Source organism: Oryctolagus cuniculus, chromosome 11, assembly GCF_964237555.1.
Source record: "Oryctolagus cuniculus chromosome 11, mOryCun1.1, whole genome shotgun sequence".
NCBI classification, from domain to species: Eukaryota; Metazoa; Chordata; class Mammalia; order Lagomorpha; family Leporidae; genus Oryctolagus; species Oryctolagus cuniculus.
Genome location: NC_091442.1, coordinates 54,751,688 through 54,765,534, shown reverse-complemented (window position 1 = coordinate 54,765,534; position 13,847 = coordinate 54,751,688). Strand labels below are relative to the sequence as shown.

At 49.3% G+C, this 13,847-nt stretch overlaps 1 protein-coding gene across 5 annotated transcripts in view; it reads left to right on the top strand.

Annotated features, from left to right (window-relative positions):
- The window catches only part of BIN2 (bridging integrator 2), a 43,194-nt gene that overhangs the window by 17,331 nt on the left and 12,016 nt on the right, over positions 1–13,847 (top strand). For 3 of the 5 annotated variants that reach the window (XM_051845477.2, XM_051845476.2, XM_008256471.4), the window contains exons 3-9: positions 4,139–4,193; positions 4,959–5,053; positions 5,578–5,673; positions 7,379–7,486; positions 7,790–7,875; positions 9,398–9,473; positions 10,282–10,364. In XM_051845477.2, the coding sequence (XP_051701437.2) occupies positions 4,139–4,193; positions 4,959–5,053; positions 5,578–5,673; positions 7,379–7,486; positions 7,790–7,875; positions 9,398–9,473; positions 10,282–10,364 (599 nt within the window). The remainder of the gene's footprint in view (positions 1–4,138; positions 4,194–4,958; positions 5,054–5,577; positions 5,674–7,378; positions 7,487–7,789; positions 7,876–9,397; positions 9,474–10,281; positions 10,365–13,847) is intronic. The other 2 variants (XM_070052252.1, XM_070052253.1) reach the window with 1 other exon arrangement.

The window sequence follows — 13,847 nt, the reverse complement described above, 5'->3', positions numbered from 1 at the left end:
TTCACTCCCTAGTTGGCCGTGTCGGCTAGAGCTGCACCCATCTGAAGCCAGGAGCCAGGAGCTTCTTCCGGATCTCCCAAGCAGGTGCAGGGGCCCAAGGACTTGGGCCGTCTTCTACTGCTTTTCCAGGCCATAGCAGAGAGCTGGATCGGAAGAGGAGCAGCTGGGACTCGAACCGGCACCCATATGGGATGCCAGTGCTTCAGGCCACAGTGCTGGCCCCTATAATATGGTATTGAAAGTGCTTTCTCAAGGTCACCAGTGACTTTCTTTTATTATTATTATTATTATTATTATTATTTGACAGGCAGAGTGGACAGTGAGAGAGAGAGACAGAGAGAAAGGTCTTCCTTTGCCGTTGGTTCACCCTCCAATGGCCGCCGCGGCCGGCGCACCGCACTGATCCGATGGCAGGAGCCAGGAGCCAGGTGCTTCTCCTGGTCTCCCATGGGGTGCAGGGCCCAAGGACTTGGGCCATTCTCCACTGCACTCCCGGGCCACAGCAGAGAGCTGGCCTGGAAGAGGGGCAACCGGGACAGAATCCGGCGCCCCGACCGGGACTAGAACCTGGTGTGCCGGCGCCGCTAGGTGGAGGATTAGCCTAGTGAGCCACGGCGCCGGCCCGGTCACCAGTGACTTTCATTTACCAAGTTCAGTGGCTTGGCTTTTACCAGTTCTCTCTGAATTTGCCTCTTCCTTTGTCATTTCTCTTTCTCTTTCTCTCTTTTTTTTTTTTTTTTTTTGTTTTGTTTTAAGATTTGCTTATTTCTTTGAAAGGCAGAGTTACAAGATGTTCCATCTGCTGGTTCACTCCCCAAATGGCTGCAGTGGCTAGGGCTGGGCCAGGCCGAAGCCAAGATCCAGGAGTTTCGTCCAGGTCTTGCGTGTGGGTGCAGGGCCACAAGCACTAGGGCCATCTTCCACTGCTTTCCCTGGTATATTAGCAGGGAGCTGGATCAGAAGTGGAACAGCCAGGACTCGAACTGGTGCCCATATGGGTTGCTGGCACTGCAGGCCACACCTTTAACCCACTGCACCACAGCATCGGTCCCCATTTAATTTTCATTTATTTGTTTGTCTGAGGGACAGAGCTCCTGCCTACTCTCTCATTCTCCCAAATACCTACAAGGGCCAGGGTTGGACTAGACGGAAGCCGGGAGCAGGGAACTCAATCCGGGTCTCCCGCACGGATGATGACTTAAGCTGTCACTGCTGCCTTCCAGAGTGTGCATTAGAGGAAGCTGCAGTCAGAAGCCGGGGTCAAGAATCAAGCCCAGGCACTGTGACGTGGGACACAGTCCCTGAACTGCTAGACTAAATGGCTGCTAAGAGAGAGTTTTAACATGAAGTATGGTCAAAAGCTTGGACTGGCGTAGAAATGAGTGCTGGAGGCAAGAAGATGGATGAAATAATCAGTCTAGTTTTCTTTATTTATTTGAGTAAATTGGGTTTTCTGCTGCTAAAATCAAATAATAGTGAACTTTTCCCAAAGATCTCCACAGGGAAAACATTTAGGTCATTAGAATGGAATTTTCATTTTTCTCTCCTGTAATTTTTTTATACTCTTGGTATGGCTGTCTGGGAATGGACACAGCAGATAACAAAGTTATTGACTTGTCATAGCAAGTTCATGACGTGTATTTATGGTATACCGCATAATGTATGTTGGTTTTCATCTTGGCCATCCTGTAACCTATAGGCTGGCCCTGAAAAGTACCTTGAAGTGGCCTGCACCTGTCAGTTCAGTCCCACACTCCAAAATGCCACTCAGCTACTTCTCCACTGCACTTGAGAAATCAGAGTTTACACACAGGAAAGAGACTAGGATGGGAAGGGGCTTTAACCCCACCATGGGGAGCAATGAGGAAACCTGGGGAAGAAGCTTGGTGAAAAGCATGTGAAGGTTGTCCTCAGACACACGCAGAAGAGGAAGGAGGCCAGCCCAAGACGGCTGGGCCGCAACTCCAGAAAGAGCTGTTCTAAAAGGAAGCAGAGCTGTCCGGCAAGACGTTTGGTTTCTGGTTCCTGGAGGCATTTAAGAAGCAGAAGCTAGACAAATACATGTCAGGGTTCAGATAAAAGCAGTTCATCTCAGGTTGAGCTTTGAACTTCTTCTTCTTCTTCTTCTTCTTTTTTTTTTTTTTTAATTATTTATGTGAAAGGCAGAGTTACAGAGAGAGAGATCTTCCATCTGCTGGTTTCATTTCTCAAATGGCCACAATGGCAGGAGCCTGACTGATCCAAAGCCAGGAGCCAGGAGCTTCTTCTGGGTCTCCCGCATGGGTGCAGGGGCCCAAGCACTTGGGCCATCTTCCACTGCTTTCCCAGGCCATAGCAGAGAGCTGGATCGAAAGTGGAACAGCCAGGACTCGAACCAACACCCATATGGGGTGCCAGCACCTCAGGTGGCGGCTTTATCAGCTGTGCCACAGCGCCGACCCCAGATTTGAACTTCTAACTCTTAATGATACCTTCCTGTCTTTCTACACCTTTCCTTTTTGGAGAGAGGAGGAGACCTAGTCTGCACTTGGCAGGTCCTAGTCTTCAGTAATGAGAATTCAGACACAGGCACAAAGACGGGAGTAGGGGTGGGCAGATAGAACCCTAGACGAGGATATTGAGGTTGGAACAGGAAAGTGAGTGAGGCTCCTTGGAAGAACAGTGGGGACGTAGGAAAGGGTGAAGTGGGGTGAAGTAGAGAAGAACTTTGGAGGAGGCGAGGGAGGCCTTTGTGAGGGTTCAGAGAAGGAAGAGACGGGTCCGCAGAGGATGGTGGCAATTTACCCAGAAAGGAGGGCGTGAGTCAGGGGATCTCACTAAGATTGTCATGCAGAGGACACTTAAGTCTCAACAGAAGAACTTGACGTGGGCTCTGATTCACTAGATGAGAGAACAAACAAGAAAGAATACATGTTAGTATAATCCCTCAACTTAAAAACTGGCCCCAGACAACTGACAGCTTATTGGTAAAGAAAGTAAGGACTGGGCCAGTGCTGTGGCGCAGCGGGCTAAAGCCCTGGCCTGAAGCACCAGCATCCCATGTGGGCACCAGTTCGAGTCCCGGCTGTTCCACTTCCGATCCAGCTCCCTGCTAATGCGTCTAGGAAAGCAGCAGAAGATGGCCCGAGTTCTTGGGCCCCTGTACCCATGTGGGAGACCCAGAAGAACCTCCTGGCTCTTGACTTCGGATCAGCTCAGCTCCGGCCATTGCAGCCATTTGAGGAGTGAACCAGTGGATGGAAGACCTCTCTCTCTCTCTCTCTCTCTCTCTCTCTCTCTCTCTCTTTCTCTTTCTGTCTCTCCCTCTTTCTGTAACTCTGCCTTTCAAATAAATAAAATAAATCTTTAAAAGAAAAGAAAGTAAAGACTGGGGGCTGGTGTGTGGCACAGTGGGTTAAACCCCAGCCTGCAATGCTGGCATTCCATATGGACACCGGTTCAAGTCCCAGCTGCTCCTCTTCTGATCCAGCTTCCTGTTAATGTGCCTTGGAAAGCAGCAGAAGTTGGCCCAAGTGCTTGGGCCCATGTGGGAGACCTGGAAGAAGTTCCTGGCTCCTGGCTTTGGCCTGGCCCAGCAGATGGAAGACCTCCTTCTCTCTGTCTCTGTCTCTGTCTCTCTCTGTCTCTCTCTCTGTAACTCTCTCAAGTGAACAAATAAATATTTAAAAAAGAAAAGAAAAAGACTGGAGTAGTTATGTGGTGGTATTGGTTAGATGCCAGTTACAACACCCACATTCAATATTGGAGTGCCAATTTAAGTGCTGGCTACTCCACTTCTGACCCAGCTTCCTGCTAATGCATCTGGAAAGCAGTAGATGATGGCTTAAGTGTGTAGGTCTCTGCTACCCATGTGGGAGACCCTGTTGGAGTTCTGGTTCCTGGCTTCAACCTGGCCCAGCCCGGGGTGTTGCAGCCATTTGGAGAATGAGCCAGCAGGTAGAATCTATCCCTCCCTCTCCCTTTCTCTCTCTCACTCTGCCTTTCAAGTAAATAAACAAATCTTAAGACAATGGCCAATTTGTAAGAATTGTGAATATTTGAGGAAATTCTGGGAGTTATTTCTCCTTTAACCTACTTTTTGACTTTGACATCTGGACATCTGGGGCATATTTGGAAACCAAAGGCTTTCTCCTTTCAGGCAGAAGGCCAAAAGCTATACAAGGACCTGAAGAACTTCCTTGGTGCAGTCAAAGGTATGTATTGCTGCACAGGGTATTTATGCAGCTGCGAGGAGGCCCAGGGGCTGGGGGAAACATCCATGTTGTCGCTCCCCCTCTTCGTGGAGGAACGACACAGGACCCTGCACTGTTCTTTCATCTGCTCGGCCCTTCCCGGGTTTGCTGCTGGTTCTTCCCGGGTTGGCTTCCGACCCTTCCACCTCCATGGAAGGGCGGTTCCCCCTGCCACATTCCCCACTTCCGTGGGGGAGCGGCACACCGCTGGCCGGCTCTCTCGGGGGCTGCACAGGTGTTCCTCAGGTGTTCCCCTTAGATGTTCCTGGTGCATAGTGTCTCTCTCCTCCTTTATAGTCCTCTTCCGCCAATCCCAACTCTGCTACCCACACGCCGAGTACGCTGCTCTCCTCCAATCAGGAGCAGGTCCTACAGTTTATTGGTTGAACTGGAGGCAGCTGTGTAGAAGCTGTTTCTCCCTTCTCAGCGCCATATTGTGGGAGAGCAGATGCATAGAATAAGTCTTAATTCCAGTAACTTAGTCTAGTCCGAGTTGCTCCCCACACCATGCCAGCGTTTTTTCTGTTTTGTTTTGTCTTTACCACTGTCTACTCTGGATTCCTGGGTCTCTGTGGCCCTAGAAAGTGACTTTTCCGATCTCAACCTAGTCCAGCTCCCTTACTGCTACCTAAGCCACCTACAGCGACCCACTGATTTGTCAGCCATGTGATTACAACAAGCGGCTTTCAGGGAACCATCGAGTAAGACTGAACTGTCTCCTTTCAGTGATGCATGAGAGTTCCAAGAGGGTGTCGGAAACCCTGCAGGAGATCTACAGCAGCGAGTGGGACGGCCACGAGGAGCTCAAGGCCATCATGGGGGTAAGGGCAGCCTGGGCTGCGCGGCTCCTCCGCCCTCACTGCTGTTCTCACCGCCAGCTCAGCTTGGCTTCTCCATGCAAGAAGACCGGAGAACAGCTCACTGTCCATGTATGTAGCCCCCGTCACTGGGTAGCAGGGAGAACCTGCGACTCTTCAGGTAATGACAAGTTTTTCCTCATCTGTGAACTCCTCTGGTCTTGACCTTTCCTCCTCTTTAATTCCGTACAGAAGTTTTGCTGCCTGAAGGTGTGTTGGCTTTGAAAACTCTCCTCGTGCAGTCATTTGCTCCCACACTTCTCTGTCCTCCAAGCTGTAGGGCTCGGGGCTATGCCCATGTGTTGCTGTTCTTAATCCCTGAACCAATGTCCAGTTCCTTGCTCCTTCCTCTCTCTTCCACAGAATCCAACATGGTATTCTAAATATAGTACTACAAAAAAAGAGTTTGTTTCAGGTAGAATTTGGGTATTGCCCTGGTAGGTGGCTGAGAAGTTGAGCCCTCCCCACCCTGTGTTTCTCTCCCATAGAATAATGATCTCCTTTGGGAAGACTATGAAGAGAAACTGTCTGACCAGGCCTTGAGGACCATGGAAAACTATGTGGCCCAGTTTGGCGAGATTAAGGTACTTAATTTACAGAACCAAGGCTGCGTTATGGATGGCCCATGTGGGTGAGAGAACATGTTGGGTTAAGCATTACAAGTAGAGTTAGAGCCCATGGTTAGAAATGAAGCTGGGGACAGGTTAGAGGGTTAGGCAGGAGGTACAGTGGAGAGCAGAGGTGGCGTGATGGTGTGTTTCCACTTAGGTGTCAGTGAGCTAGATTTGGGCTGCTTTTGAAGTAGATCCGGGTTAGGGTATCTGTTTTAGCTGTGAGAAACAGCTGATGGTACTAGAGATGTTTATTATACGGAAGAGGACATTTGGAGGAGGAGTCATAATTGTCTTCAAACACGTGAAACTGTAAGGTGAAAGCGCAGTTCAGCCTATTCCAGGAAGCGGAGTCGGAATTCGCTTATGCACGCAAATGGATAGACCACATACTCCTGTACAGTTGTCTGCTCTGTGCTCCAGCAGAAGTTGAACTGCTTCTTATCTCAGCTGTTGTATTGATAGGAAGTCGGGCAAGATAATCACCCAGATCTTTTCAAATTCTGTCTGTGATTCAGAGAATGAGGCAGGCCAGTGCCATGATTTGCTTCTCCTTGTAGTCCAGATGAGACTGAGTGGACTTGATTACAGCACTCATAATAGTTCACTATTTCCACTATGCCTTAGTGTCAAAGCACTTGATGTTGAGCATTTGATCTTTAAAGTAGCACTTGGGTGTGGACATTTAGCCTCGCAGTTAAGACGCCTGTGTCCCACATCAGAGAGCCGGGGTTTGATTCCTGGCTCCACGCTTCTGACTCCAGCATTCTGTTAATGCAAACCCTGAAAGACAGTGGTGCTAGCTCAAGTGACTGGGTTCCTGCTACTCACATTGGGAGATCTAGATTGCGTTTCTGGCTCCAGGCATTTGGGAAGTCCCTCCCTCCCTCTCTCCCTCCCTCCCTCCTTCCCTCCCTCCCTCCCTCCTTCTCTCTCCCTCTCAAAATAATTTTTAAATTAATCAGGATGACCATTTGGTGCAGCAGTTAAGACACCCTTGGGACGGCTGCACCCCCTGTTGGAATGTCTAGGCTCAGGTCTGGGCTCTGCTCTCAGTTCTAGCTTCCTGCTGATGCACACTCTGGGAAGCAGCAGGTGGCGGCTCAAGTACTTGGGTCCCTGCCACCCCCATGGGAGACCCAGGTTGCATTCCCAGCTCCCTGCTTCAGCCTGGCCCAGCCCTGGCTGTTGCAGTCATTTGGGGAGTGAACTGAAGATGGGAGATCTCTGTCTCTCTTTCTGACTTTCAATTTCAGAAATTCCATAAAACAACACTGACATAGGGCAGATAGGGCTCCTGAGGCTTCAGAAGAGATGTGTCATGCGTGCCCTAGGCCACAGGTTAATGAATGACAGATTTGGGACTGAGACTTTCAATTTAGTGGGTTTCTCAAGGTTACTTCTCCTGAAGGCTGACCCGGTGTATAATGAGCTCATAGAAAACTTGAAAGTTGAACGTGATTTCCATGTGCTCTGTAGGACTACCCTTACTCCATCTCCCCTGAGGATCCCTATTCTTCCCAGATAGTGAGGACCCTCTGGACGTGAAACCCTGTTAGAAAATGAAGTCTGATAGTAGGGCGCAGGCATCTTGCATCTCTGCTTGGCGCTGTGTTGCTTACATCCCGATACTACCGAGAAACGAAGACCCACACCCTTTCTCACTACCCCGGGTCAGGAGAGAATTGCGAAGCGGGGCCGGAAGCTTGTGGACTATGACAGTGCCCGACACCACCTGGAGGCAGTGCAGAATGCCAAGAAGAAGGATGAGGCCAAGACTGCCAAGGTAAAAGCACCTGCTGAGACCTGCCGTCTCTTCCTCCTCGCAGAGGGGCAGCAAGTGCAAGGGCTGAGATGGACCTAGGGAGTGATAATCAAGCACCCGGTGTCTGAAGAGAATCCTGTTCCCTCCGGCACTGACGCTGCAAGGCCAGTCATGTGTTGAGGCTGGGGACGCATGGGTGTGGGGAAGGAGCAGCGTGGCTCCAAGTCAGCCTCCTCCCTGAAGAAAAAATGCAGAGAACAAAGGAGGCACTTCTAGCCCTGGGTTGAGGATGAGGGTGGTTTTCTTGTCTTTTCTCCCACCTAGGCAGAGGAAGAGTTCAACAAAGCCCAGACTGTGTTTGAAGATCTGAACCAGGAACTGCTGGAGGAGCTGCCTGTTCTTTACAATAGGTAATGTGTAAGATTCAGGAAAGGGCTGACGCCTGCAGCTCACGCACAAGTGGAAGAGCGGGGTGCCACCCCAGCCTACCCTAAGCTGCTGCCTGATGGTAGACAAGCCACCTGTTTTCTGGACCCTGGCTGCTTCATCTGTAGTCCAGCTCACCCTGCCAGCTGTTCAGGGTTTGAAGACAAGTTGCTTCTTGGGTAGGAGAGATCTTGGCAGGGAAACAGCCGTGGTCATTCATGTCACGAGTGTCTGCTCTCATGCCCAAGTGGGTATTGTTTGAAACAGGCTTGGTTAGGAAACTTCCAGATTCACTTAGGAGATAAACTGTGGGATGACGGCGTGCACTAATGAGGGGGTTTTTGCTCCACAGCAGATGAAAGTGTTTTAGACTTTAATGATCAACACTGGAAGAGAAATCTGAGCAGAAACTCCATTTGTATCCTATTTTCTTTTTATTGCACAAGATAGATGAGGGGGTCTTCAAAAAAGCACATGGAAAATACCTATTGTGAAATTTTTTTGTGCTAAAATAAACTTATCTCTTAGTTCCATTTTTCCAGTAATGTTTTAAAGAAACTTTGTACTTTGATACAGTTGTAGTCAGAGTATTTTTATTATCACTCGATATGAGTCTGTGTATGATGGAGCATTTTTAATGACTACATGTATTGTAAAGCATTAATTATTTGGCTCCTGATTTAAATCAAATCAAGATTTAACACAGTTTATTTAAAAGTAAAGTTTTCCAATTCATTTATGGGAATTTCCATTGATGTATACATAGGCACAGAAATCCTGAATTGCATGAAGAGAAAGGATAACTACTTATTGTAATAATTATAATTATATGGCCCTATATTTATACAACCCTTTATTTTTTATTTTATTTTTGACAGGCAGAGTTAGACAGTGAGAGAGGGAGACAGAGAGAAAGGTCTTCCTTCCATTGGTTCACCCCCCAAAATGGCCGCTACAGCCAGCATGCCATGCTGATCCAAAGCCAGGAGCCAGGTGCTTCCTCCTGGTCTCCCATGCAGGTGCAGGGCCCAAGCACTTGGGCCATCCTCCACTGCACTCCCGGGCCACAGCAGAGAGCTGGCCTGGAAGAAGAGCAACCGGGACTAGAACCTGGCACCCCAACTGGGACTAGAACCCGGAGTACCAGCGCCACAGGCCGAGGATTAGCCTAGTGAGCCGTGGCGCCGGCCTATACAACCCTTTTAAAAATTCTTCAAAGCACTTTCATGTCTATTTCAGTACCTCAAGTGCTTGAACCACATAGGTTCCTGGGACTAGAGGTCGGTTAAACTTTGGTTTCAGCCTAGTCTGGTGCTGTCTCCCCGGCCCTCCTGCTTCTGACAGCTGGGCGTACTCCTCTGATGAACCCAGATGCCAGAGCACCCCGAATCTAGGATGTGGGTGCTTTCTCTGAGCAGCCTTGGTGGTCGCCGAGTTTAGCTTAAGCTTCTCCAAGCCTGTTTCAAAGACCTCCTTTCCCGTATTTGTTATTTTGCTTCCTCGTAGTCGCGTTGGCTGTTATGTGACCATCTTCCAGAACATTTCCAACCTAAGGGACGTCTTCTACAGGGAGATGAGCAAGGTGAGAAGCATCCGGTCACCTGCGATCCTGGTGGGCTTTTCTAGTAAATTTGAAGGTAGCCCTCAGTTACATAATGTATTTTAGCATTCATATTGGCATCACAGATTTTGACTTATTGCGTTTGATAGTCTGTGGTGAACTCTGTATTAAAGTACATATGTATGCATGTATTTGTAAATTCCCTCAGAGAGCCCTCTCCGGCTCCATTAACAACTGAATGCGAACATCTCAACTTGAGCCTTAGGATGAGTAAAGGGGTTAGGCCTATGTGTTAGACCCAAGTGCAGTCTCTCCTGTGCTGGGGAGCAGGGATGCCAGGACTTGAGCACAAGGCAGCTTTCTCCGGGTAATGGGGCTTGAACACCACTGGTCCTGGCAGGGGACGTGACCTCATGAGGTCTTTCCTAGTCCTGGAAATTCCGGATTCTTTGCTGCTACAGTATTAATTATATTCACACTCAGCTACACACAGTACTTGCCGCGGTGTCTTTTGGCGGGTTGGATTTGCCTGGCTAACATTAGACAAGGAGTTTTCATTCCCTGGAGCACTAAAGAAGCTAGCAGGTGAAACCAAACGCTTAGGGAGCCTGCCGTGAGAAGCTGCCAGTCTGCTGACGGGAGAGGCGGAGGGTAGGAGAAGGGAGCAGGAAGGTTGCTGGGACAAGTACCGGACTGTTCTGCTACAGAGAGGAGGGGGAATGGCTGAGCAGAGTGGGAGGCCCGAGGAGGTTTTCCTGGGGAACTGTCTGGAGGAGGGGTCGGGGACGGGGTCCCATCTGACTGTCCTTTTCTTCCTGGCTGGCTCCAGCTGAACCACCAGCTGTACGAGGTGATGAGCAAACTGGAGAAGCAGCATTCCAACAAAGTCTTCGTGGTGAAGGGACTGTCAAGGTGAGCAACATGAGACTCCCAGCTTCCTTCGCGCTGTGCGCGGCCACAGGGAGCTCCCTCAGCTTGGAGATCCTGGCCTCGTGCGGGATGCGACTTCTGTGTACAACTGATCTTTCTTTTCATTAAATATTGGAGATATAACTGAAGGTGTTAGTAATATAACAGGCCGGCGCCGCGGCTCACTAGGCTAATCCTCTGCCTTGCGGCACCGGCACACCGGGTTCTAGTCCTGGTCAGGGAGCCGGATTCTGTCCTGGTTGCCCCTCTTCCAGGCCAGCTCTCTGCTGTGGCCCAGGAGTGCAGTGGAGGATGGCCCAAGTCCTTGGGCCCTGCACCCCATGGGAGACCAGGAGAAGCACCTGGCTCCTGCCATCGGATCAGCGCGGTGCGCCGGCCGCAGCGCACCAGCCGCGGTGGCCATTGGAGGGTGAACCAACGGCAAAGGAAGACCTTTCTCTCTGTCTCTCTCTCTCACTGTCCACTCTGCCTGTAAAAAAATAAAAATAAAGTAATATAACAGAGCCATAAATCTATCACCAAATTGAAGAAATCTGTCAGGATAAATATATATGAATTTCCCAGTGTCCCTCCCATACTCACTTTCTCTTCCTGCCTCCACCAAAGGGAACCACTGTGTTAAATTTAGTATCATCTCTACGCAGGTCTTTTTACTTTTACCTCACACACACATGCCCACATGAAATAGTTTTGCATGTTTTAAAAGTTGATTAGGGGCTGGCGCTGTAGCATGGTAGGCTAAGCCTCCACCTGGGGCTGTAGCATCCCATGGGGGTGCTGATTCCTGTCCCAGCTGCTCCACTTCTGATCCAGCTCTCTGCTGTGGCCTGGGAAAGCAGTAGAAGATGGCCTGAGTCCCTGGGCCCCTGCACCCATGTGGGAGACCTGGAAGAAGCTCCTGACTCCTGGCTCCTGGCTTCTGGCTTCAGCCTGGCCCAGCCCTGGCTGTTAGGGCCATTTGGGGAGTGAACCAGTGGATAGAAGACCTTTCTGTCTCTCTCTCTCTGACTGTAACTTTGCCTCTCAAATAAATTAGAAAAAAATTGATGTAAATGAACTTACTCTGTACATATTCTTTTTTTTTAAAGATTTTATTAATTAATTTGAGAAGTAGAGTTACAGAAAGTTCCTCCATCTGCCGGTTCACTCTCCAAATGGCCACAATGGCTGGAGCTGGGCCAATCGAATCCAAAGCTAGGAGCCAGCAGCTTGTTCTGGGTGTGCTACGTGAATATAGGGGCCCAAGCACTTGGGCCATCTTCTCCTGCTTTCCCAGGCCATAGAACAGAGCTGGGTCAGAAGTGGAGCAGCTGGGACACGAATCAGCACCCACATGGGATGCCAGAGCCCCAGGTGGAGGCTTAGCCTACCACGCTACAGCGCCAGCCCCTGTATATATTCTTGTGTAACTTCTTGTTCTTATCACTGTGAGATTTATCTTTGTTGCTACATGTTGCTCTCTGCATCCTTTCCATAACTGTTATGGATGCTACTGTGTGCCTAGTCCATGGTTTATTTATCTTCCTGCCAATGGGCATTGGGATAAACAAGCAGGTTTTATATTTCTCCTTGTGGATATTACCAGAATTTTTAAAAAATATTTATTTATTCACTTGAAAGAGTTAGGGAGATCTTCCTTCTAGTTCATTCCCCGAATGGCCGCAACAGCCAAGGCTGGGCCAGGCCAAATCCGGGATCCAGGAGCTTCTTCTGGGACACCCACGTGGGTGCAGGGGCCCAAGGTATTTTGTTTCCTTCCCAGGCATATTAGCAGGGAGCTGGATAGGACTTGCAGCAGCCGAGACTTACACTGGTATCCATATAGGATGCCAGTGCTGCAGGCGCTGGCTTACTCACTGCACCACAGCACCAGCTTGCTTCCTGGATATTCTAAACTGCTCTCTGAAGTGATTACTCAGTTTCACAAGCTACCAGCAGTAAGAGCCCCCATGGCTTCACATGTGAAATTATCAAACTTATTTTTTTTTTTTTTAGATTTAGATATTTATTTGAGAGACAGAGTTACAGAGAGAGAAAAGGAGAGGGAGAGACAGAGAGGAGAGGTCTTCCATCTGCTTGTTCACTTCCCACAGTGCCAGGGCTAGGCCAGCCCAAAACTGGGAGCCAAGAACTTCATCCTTGTTTCCCATGTGGGTGCATGGGACAAGCACTTGGGCCATCTTCTACTGCTTTCCCAGGCCATAGCAGAGAGCTGGATCAGAAGTGAAGCAGCTGGGACTCGAACCAGCACCCATACAGGATGCCGGCTCTGCAGGCAGCAGCCTTACCCACTATGCCACAACGCCGGCCCCTGTTAACCATTTATTTATTTTTTTAAAAGATTTATTTATATTATTTGAAAGTCAGAGTTATACAGAGAGAGGAAAGGCAGAGAGATAGAGAGAGAGGTCTTTCATCCATTGGTTCACTCCCCAGTTGGCTGCAGTGGCTGGACCTGCACTGATCTGAAGCCAGGAGCTAGGAGCTTCTTCTGGTTCTCCCATGTGGGTGCAGGGGCCCAAGGACTTGAGCCATCTTCTACTGCTTTCCCAGGCCATAGCAGAGAGCTGGATCAGAAATGGAGCAGCCGGAACTCGAACCAGTGCCCATATGGGATGCTGGCGCTTCAGGCCAGGGTGTTAACCCTCTGCACCACAGCACCGACCCCCAACAATTTATTAAAAATTGATTTATGTGACTATTTTCTTTTTTCTGGTGGCTGGTTGGTATATTCTGAATACTATTCCTTTAATTATATACATTCCAAGTGTCTTTTCCCAGCCTATACCAACATGATTTTTCCAATTTTCTTTGTGATAGATTTTGCCTTTGCACATTCTTCCTGCTGATGAGTGTAAGCAATTCACTGTCCCTCAGAATGTGACCACTACTCAGTCTAAAGCCTTTGCTTAGACAGGTGTGTTAAGCGGGGCCGGTGCTGTGGCATGGTAGATAAAGCTGCCGCCTGCCGGGCTGGCATAACATGTGGGCACCTCCTGGCCACTCCACTTCTGATCCAACTTCCTGCTGATGTACCTGGGAGAGCAGCAGAGGATGGCCCAAGTCCTTAGGCCCCTGCATCCACATGGGAGACCTGGAGGAAGCTCCTGGCTCCTGGTTTTCTGGTTTCAGCCTGGCCCAGCCCTGGCCGTTAGGGCCATCTGGGGAATGAACCAGCAGATAGAGGATCTCTGTCTGTCTGTCTCTCCCACTCTCTCTGTAACTCTGCCTTTCAAGTAAATAAATAAATAAATAAAATCTTTAAAAAAAAAAAAAAAGGGTTATATTAAGCTCCTTCTATGCTAGGTGTTAGGGATCCAAAGATATGAGAGACTTGTTGTTTCCCTCAAGTGATTTCCCAAAAGTTGGAAGTGCAGAAAATGTGCCCAAGGAATGATGTAAGCTTGCACACAGTGAGTGCCTGATGAGCCGATAGAAAGCCCAGCAAGCTAAGCAAGTCCAGTG